Source organism: Carassius carassius, chromosome 6 (assembly GCF_963082965.1).
Source record: "Carassius carassius chromosome 6, fCarCar2.1, whole genome shotgun sequence".
In the NCBI taxonomy this organism is placed as follows: domain Eukaryota; kingdom Metazoa; phylum Chordata; class Actinopteri; order Cypriniformes; family Cyprinidae; genus Carassius; species Carassius carassius.
The window spans coordinates 7,860,232-7,869,211 of NC_081760.1; the positions used below are offsets into that span (position 1 = coordinate 7,860,232).

Sequence of the window (8,980 nt, forward strand, 5' to 3'; positions counted from 1 at the left end):
TTGGTAACGACAGCCCAAACACACAACATTACTCTCTGCACTTTTATGTATTACGTTTTTGAACTGTTCGTTTTGTTCATAAAGCTTCGGTACATAACGGCGCTTGCGTCTGTCTTACGAATGTACTGAAAATGCTCTAAAGAACGTTGAAGGCGAACATAAATGAGATGTACAGCTCAATTCAAACGAACTGAACTCTGACGTCAATCGAACCCGGGTGCGCACCAAAAGTGCTAGTGTGAAAGCACCCTTAGTTGATGTTCATTTCAACATTTACTAATGCATTATTTAAATCAAAAGTTGTGCTAACAATGAAAAACTGTATTTTCATTAACTAACATGAACAAATATGAATAAATACAGTAATAAATGTATTGTTCATTGTTTGTTCATGTTAATTAATGAATTAACTAACATAAACTAAAGGACCATTATTCTAAAGTGTTGCCACTTAATCTTTGTAAATAAGTAACGGTAGTGAAATTAAAGAGAGAAGCTTTAGCTCCATCATTAACCTAGACAGTCAAAGGGCTCACTCTGTATATTGTGCAACACCATTTAGTTTTTTATATAAATGGCAATATAAGAACGTAATAAGAATTCATTTAAACTTTGAATTCTTATAAAGTCTCAGCTTTCACTGCTAACTACGCTAGCGATATCGCTAGGTATTATTAATAGTCTGACACTGGTGGTTAATCAAGCTGTCAACATAATGTTAAAAATGACCAAAAAACATCGAGAAAGAACAGCTGAGTCTTACCTGTGAAAGATAACACCCCGAGATCTGTTTTTATTATCGTGTGACGGTTTGTAGGTGTCCAATCTGTCGATGAGTCAGGTATGGTTTCTTCTGTCCTGATGTGAACGTTATGAGAGTTGCCCGCTACAGTCTGCAGCGAGGAGTAGCTACTTGGAATCAAACGGGAAAACGTTAAATAAATAAAACTTATGAATGATGCAGTGCTTATTGATTTATCATTTATCACAGTACAGAAACGATAAAGTATATTTTCTACCTAATTCTGTGCAGAAAATTGAAATAATTAGGCCTATAAACCAATCATAAAATTGCCATTAGGAATAAACATATAGATTACAAATGATTGATTATTATCCAGCAGTGTGTTTGATTTCTTATAGCAAATTCAAATTAAGATAAGAAAATAATTTATTGAAAAAAAAAATTCTAACCCTCTCTCTAACCCATGGTTCTCTAACCATAAAGGCTGCTGTGTAATTTGCCCTCTGACTAAGCATTTAAAGAATTTAAGGCAGGGTGTCCGAACACGGTCCTGGAGGGCCGGTGTCCTGAAGAGTGTAGCTCCAACCCCAACCTGAACCAGCTAATCAAGCACTTACGAGGCATACTTGAAACTTAAAGGCAGGTGTGTTTAGGCAAGTTGGAGCTAAACTCTGCAGGACATCGGCCCTCCAGGACCAAGCATTTAAATAATCCTGTAAATGCACTTAAGGCAGGGGTGTCAAAATCAATTCCTGGAGGGCCGGAGCTCTGCAAAGTTTTGTTCCAACCCTGATCCAACACACATAAATAACTTAAGTAACTTATTTGTAGTTTTCAAATAAGCCTGAAGGAATTGATTAGTTAGATAAGGTGTGTTTAATTAGGGTTGAATCTAAACTATGCAGGGCTCCAGCCCTCCAGGAATTGAGTTTGACACCCCTTAAAGAATGCAGAATCAAATCATTATAATCAAATCAAATTGAATTGTAAACTGAATCGAATTGAATCTTTCTTCATTAAAAAAAAAATCATTCTTGAACCGAAAACCTTTGAATCATGAATCGAATCGGTTTGCGGTCTACCTAAAGATTCACAGTCCTACTAGGTGACAGTAATGTTTTTTTGTTGTTGTTGTTTTTTTGGTGTTGCTTTGGAGGAATTTTACTAAATGCATAAATGCACAATTTTTCAAAAGTAACACCACAGATTTCATGATTTCCATGGTTAATTTTCATCTAATGCAAAAAAGATCATTTGCACAGCCTAGAAAAATTTTGTGGAAAAATCATGCTTTCAGCACTCTTGGAGAGTGGTTAGTTTTTTCTCATGCATTCTGCTGGAATATAAACATCTTTTTTTTAGACAAAAAAAAAAAAAAAAATTTAGATGATGTGATTGTGTGCGTTTGTCCATTGAAGGAGTTTCAAAGAGATTACAGGCTCTTCACTGGAATCTGCAGATTAACATTCTTGCTTAAAACCAGCTGGAGCAACTGAATATAAATAAATATAATAAAAAATGCCACAAGTCAATGGTCAGATAGTTTAAATGCATGCTTGATGTCTGTCTGCCCTCTTCAACATCTTCGTTATCATACTGAATTTTCAGATATTTATTTCAAAACATTAAATGAACCAAATACTGAAATTCTGATACCAGAATTTTCTCTCTCTCTCTCTCTCTCTCTCTCTCTCTCTCACACACACACACACACACACACACATATATATTAATTTTTTTTATGTGAGCTGTTAGCTCAGTATTTCCAGTTCCACTTTTTTTTATCTGTTTGTGAACTGAATGTTTTCCTGAATGACTCTATATATACTACGTAAACAGATATATTTTACTAATTTATTCCAATTCACATTTACTTCAACCCTGCACTCACAGGTCATTCACCAACCTTACAAAAGAGTTTATTTCTCAATTGCTGTAAATTTCTCAACCTGATTTTTGCATGTATTCTAGTTTGAAACGGAATTAGTGCTGTTGCCACACATTCCTAACCTTGTTCACCAGCTGGTCAACATTACAATTCAAATTAATGCATTTTCATCATAATTCCAAGAGTTTCAGGTAAATAGTCAATGCAATGTGGCTGAAAAAGTATCTTCAGTCACATCACACATGAAACGATTGAAAGTACCAATATAGATGGGGAAATGAAAGACTCCTTACTTACTTTGGATCACTTTTATTACATAAATTCATTTTGACATGGTCTTACATTTAGAAAATGCATGTTTATTTAGTAACCCAATTTATAAGAAAGTAAAACCTGGTACTGACTACTGAAGTTCTGGGTACTGAAATTGTTAAAATGTAAAGATTTACAAATCCGACAGAGCTTAGATGAATTATTTCAACAATATCTGATACAATTTATGATGCAAAATAATCTATTCAATTTATATATTTACTGATTGCTAGAAGATCACAGACTGTTGATTTTGCTCCCTTTTTCTCTCCTGAAAAATCTCACCTGGTAGGTCTGAAAGCTCATGCTGGTGCCATATCTGCAGTACATGACGTAATGCTAACAGTTGTACCACAGCAGACTGTAAACCACGGAGCCCAAGGGCTTCTCGGCTCTCTTAGCGACCTCCTCACCCTCAAACAGAGACCAACTGCACACCTTGTCCATGTGGTTGACCAGAATTTCTGCTCCATACGCAAAGTCCTCCACTGAGTCTACGCGGACACCTGCTTTCTTTGTTATCACACCCAAAATCAGCCTGTTGTTAGTCACCATTTTCTCAAGGGCGTTCTTGTCAGTGGTCAAGACTGGCATGATATCATATGAGTTGAGCCACACGGTTGTTCCCCAGATAAATTCTGAAATGTGTAAAGAGAGTTCGAGGGACCTCTAGTAGATCTCCTCTTTTGTACATGGAGATGTCATAATGGACCACTTGCTGCTGCTTCTTCTTTTCTTCAAAATCTGTGGCCATAGAAATGAAAAACAGGCTGAGGAACTGTAGAGGAAACATCCTGGAGATGTGGTGAGATTCTAGATAGTGTGACACCTGCAGGTTTTATCTCACTTGAGGCAGACTGGGGAGGGGCTTGAGGATTACAAACCCAGAGCTATTTTCAGAAAGAAAAAAAAAACATTACATGCCTAATGAAACAAACTATTCATAGTTACTCAGTGACTTTCTCACACTTTGTGGATTAAATTACCCAAGGTTTTCTATTTCTGTAACATAGAAAGGCATGCTCCTTATATAATGAACAAATGTTGTGGCGATGACGATATATAATTCCTTAACATGAATTACTAATTATATTAACTTTTTTAAGATTATCTTTGGTTAAATAAAATAAATCAATTCTTATGCTTGAACAGACAAACATAAATTAACAATTTACAAAAACCACTGCAAAAAAATTCAGTTAAATTGTAAAAATAAAAGTTCAGTTGCAAACTGTACGTTTTTAACAATTTAATTGAAACAACTGATGGTTTCATTGGTAAACAAGTCACAAAATAAACACTAAAGCAAAAACTTTATTATTAATATTATTATTAATTAATATTATTAAAAAGTCTCATTAATGTAAATTTTACTGCACAAACTTAAAAGTAAAGGTTCCCGAAGGGGGGTGCATATTAAAACAACTTTTAATATGGGCCTAACATCGAATTTCATCAGGCTGCAACAGGTTACACCCTTTAACATAAACTTAAGATTTTCGCAATTTAACATCATAAAGGTCTTTGGATTAGACTGACCAAATATTATGTTCTTGTCATTAAATCTCTAGGAGATTGTTACAGCGTAAAAAATGTCACTTCCTGTTGCCAACAGGTGGCGCTATGACTGTAGCTGAATATTGGCATGTAGATCTCTTCAGGTCAAGAGTCTTATCAAACATGTGAAGTTTGGCCTGAGTTATAAAAACTTCCTGTTTCATGGTGACACATGGAAATTCGTCAGGCTGGCACGGACACACCCTTTAATGAGAAGTCAAGATCTTCACAATTTAATTCTTCCTGTCAGGTGTCGAGTTTTGTTCCAAGATACTTTTTTTTAGGTATTGGGACGTTAAATGTTTCCACTGAATTTCATACTTGTATGTGAAACGTAGCTCAAGGGGCAATTTTGCCCCACCCACTACTGAAACCCATATCAGACGATTTTGATTTTGAAAAGATTTTGAAAAAAGATTTTGAGAATGTTTAAGCCCTCAAAAATGTGAATAATTTTGAATAATAATAAAAATAACAATAAACAACTGAGCAATTCCAATTTCGTTGAAAGGCGTGCCCTGCGGTGCTGGGGCCCTAAATATTTTAGCCTGTATTTGTACTAGAATTAGGCAAGAGCGCATAAAACAGCATTATATCATTTGAAATTAGATTTATTTACTTGTTAATACTGTACAGTATGTTTTCTAAAAAGGGTGTCATAAAAAAATATGTAAAATGTTAATATATGAAGGTAAAAATAATGAAAAAGATTAAGTTATTAATAGCAAAAAAATACAATTGTCAGTGACAACAATAGCTGCTGTGACATTCTATAATAAAGCCAAAAAACTTTTGCTACGTTAAATTGTTCGTAAGGGTTTAGATTTGAAGTGTCTCTCATCCAGCCATCCACAAGATGAAAGGAATGATGAAAGTTGGAAGTGCAGTGGATGGCGCTATTCCAAGGAAAAACATGGAAAGCATTCCGATGACACTGGTCAGAAGAACACTCCTCTGGTCCCGGATTACTGATTTTACATTTTCACAAAACTGTTGAGGGAAAGAGATGGCATAGATGAGATTCCGAACACTAAAACAAATAGCCTAAAAGCAGTCATTTGCATCTCAGACACTTCTATATATTATGTTTTATTAAATAAATAAAAAAAAACGAAAGAAATTCATTAAGGTGTACATTTTTTGTTTTTATAGTAAATACTAGATATAAAGCTAACTGTGCTAAAATGTTTGGCATTGAAAAAAGTAGGAATAAAAAAATGTTGGCAATATCTTTTTTTAGGCTATTTGAATTTTCTAAAAATTTTCATATTAACCATATAACAAACAACAGTGAAGCTATTTTACAAATATTATTATTAACAGTTCGTTTCAAATTTAAAGTCACGTGACGAAAACAAAATGCAGAAAGCCATTTTGTTGTCATGTGACAAGAAAGATCGGACTGCACAAGTTATAAATAAAATTTTAATATAAGGGAAAAAAAGCAAACTAATAATAAAAGTTTTTCAAAAAGTGGGAAAATATAATATTTGTAAATAATAATAATAATAATAATAAATGATTGTTACAATACTTTTCTTACATTTTTTAAACTCATAATTATTTTTTTTTGTATATAAACGTTTTTCAAACGTTTGGATATTACATTCTGAGCATGTCTTTATTTGTCTCCGACTCTTTTTAACGTCAATTTATTTAAGCTAAAATAATTCATCAGTTTAACCATATTACGTTTTTAAAAAATATATCATCCGCGTGTAAACTTGGATTTCATCTGTATTTTTATATTAATCTTGCTAAATCTATTTTAAAAAACAATCTTGCTAATGTATAACTGTGCGTAACATCCAAAGAATAAAATCAATATATTGGTAACATTTAATAATTAAATTCTAAGTTTCTCTACATGCTGTGGATATGAAGTATGCACTCGAGGATTCACAAGGAAAGTGTGAAGAAGAAACTTACCTGCTCGGTCTGTTGGCTGGCCGCTGTCCCGTAGCGGCAGTAAGTGACAAAATGTTCACAGTTATTCCACAGAAGACTATACGGAATATGACCAATAAGTTTTTCGGCTCTTCTGGCGACCTCCTCGGCGGCCAGCGGCTGTCTCCTCAGGGTAGTATCCATCGTGTTCAGTAAAATAGGGGATCCGTAGGCAAAATCCTCCACCGTGTCGACGCGTATTGAGGCGTACTTGTAGATCACACCGAGCAGCAGTCTCGTATTCGTCACAACTTTCTGGATTTGAGATTTGTTGCTCGTCAGAACCGGCAGTATGTCAGGCATAAGGTGTGCAACTTTGTTGTCACCGAGATAAATCCCAAAATGAGTGAACAAAGTGCGAGGAACCTCCAGCAGATCCCCGCGCTGGAAATAAGTGCTCTCCTCGCGGCGTATTGGGCATTTTTCTTGTTTAGATGAAGTTGTGCTGAAAAAGTTAAAATGTGCAAGAAGGAAGGTTTTTTCCAACAGCAACGCAAGGGAATCTAACATTTTGCAGTGCTGCTCAGGCTTCACTTCCCCGCTTCGTTTTATTCGGAGCAGCGGTTCGTCTTTGCGTCACTGCGTTGGCGGAGAGATTATTGGCCAGTGATGCACCACTGAAGAGCTGTAAAAATCTAAACGACTGTATATAACATCATATAATAATGGTTCAATGTAAGTGTAGGTTACCTTATCGTATAGGCTACTGTAAAACTTATAATTTGGACACATATAAGAAATGTTGTCTTAACTAAGTTAAAGGTAGGCTCCAGTCTAAACCCTTTTCAGCTAATATGTAAAATTAGTGGTATTTATTCATGTATAAATTAGTATTTTTTTTTAGAATTTATGTATGAGGACCTAAATAAAAAAGTAGCCTATTTATGGAGCAATATTTAGGAAGAATACAAGTTTATGAAGAATACACTCAAAACATTATCCCAATTGGAGTATTGTGTTTGTGTGTGTGTATACAAAAGTAAAATGTATTTTGTATTTAAATCAATTTAATCTTACTTGTTGATACAGGAAATCAGCAGTCTAATAAAGAGGTTGATTGGCAAAAAGTATTTTATGCGTTTGGAAACTACAAAAATACTAAGATTAAATGTATTTAAATACAAAATAGTATTTGATGTAAAATATTATATGTATTTGAACTTTTTTTTTTTTACATTTTTCAAATATAAATATTCGTTTAATTTTTATATCGATTTATGTTCTAATAATTTAATTCTGAACTTAAACTTTGTTGATCTATTTAATTTATTTCTTATAGCTATTGGTGAAAAATTAACAAACAAACTAGTTAAACGGAAGGTCTTTGAGCTCCAGAAGTGTCTGGACTTTTTCTGATGTAGGTATGTGCAGGGCAGATGAATGTGGAAAAAGTGAGAGCAGAAAGTTTGGGAAATGGTGGTTTGAAGTAGAGAGCTAGTTCATGCCATATGGCAATAATTAAAGTCCTCAATACATTCACCCAGACCGCACCAAACAAGAGCCTCTTTTACCAATAGACCAGTTTGCGGGACGTGCAGACAGAGCGCGTCAGCACTTTATTACAAGTCCTAAGAAACGCAGCCATTTCCAATTTACAAAACAGAAAAGGATTGAATTCACCACGAGATCAGCAGCACTACTAATGAATACCAATATCACTAATGTCCTAAACTAAGAGTGTGTCAATGTGAAAACAACTAATTGTCTTGTTAATACTCCACCTTCATACAATCCTTAATGCAAAGTTTATAAAACCCACATTGGGCTTAACAGGACATTTAGTGGTAAAGTGTTAGCAAAATGATGCAAAACAGTCTTAACTCAGAGATAAAGAAAAGGATTAAAGCTGCCCCAAAAAGCCGCCCTCCCCCTGAGGTTCACTTTTGTGGGACAGCGATGATGGACAGGAGGAGAAATCAGTGTCACAGTGGTAACAAAGGTGTCCCAGTGAGGGCAAAAGCTGAATGTTGAGTGATTAGTGATTATTCGGTTCTCTCGCAGGGCTGTTGCTTGCTTGAACAGCAGTCTAGCACTGAAAGATAGCGGGTGATAAATGATAAGCCATTTATCTTCCTTCTCTGTTTTGTCCCCCAGCATCCCAGTGTCTGCATGTGACAGCTGAATGCGCTTGTGATAAATGTATGAGTTTTGAATGAGAGTGATTTGGGTTTATGTGACCGTGTATGTGTTTGTTGTGAATGACACACTGTTGCATTACGATGAAGCCAAGAAGCTCTGCATGCACACAATGAAGAACTGCTGGATCTGTCTGTCAGCCGTTGACAAATGAACGCTTCACACATCTCACCGTCCACTTCCCACTGATCACTCTGCGCCGCTGAGGTCATGCTGTTAATGCATGCTAATGCGGGTCAAAATATCACAGTTTGAACGATTTCCCATAAAACCTGACAAAAGAATGTGTTAATGTCACAGTGAATAAAAATGCATTGAGGTAGTCGAGTTAGGAAAATTTTCGCCAATCATTCTTTAATTATAAGTACTGTTTTTCCAGCATCATTAAAGCAAAT

At 35.1% G+C, this 8,980-nt stretch overlaps 1 protein-coding gene and 1 pseudogene across 1 annotated transcript; both read right to left on the reverse strand.

The window, feature by feature from the left end:
• Positions 1-2,926: 2,926 nt before the first annotated feature.
• On the reverse strand, positions 2,927-4,067 carry LOC132141849 (lecithin retinol acyltransferase-like; annotated as a pseudogene).
• A 1,020-nt stretch (positions 4,068-5,087) lies between these two features.
• Positions 5,088-7,047, reverse strand: LOC132141850 (lecithin retinol acyltransferase-like). The gene is made up of 2 exons (XM_059551513.1): positions 6,432-7,047; positions 5,088-5,492 (listed from the first exon to the last, which is right to left on the reverse strand). The coding sequence occupies exons 1-2, from the start codon at positions 6,957-6,959 to the stop codon at positions 5,340-5,342; spliced, it is 681 nt and encodes a 226-aa protein (XP_059407496.1). The 5' UTR covers positions 6,960-7,047; the 3' UTR covers positions 5,088-5,339.
• Positions 7,048-8,980: the final 1,933 nt, after the last annotated feature.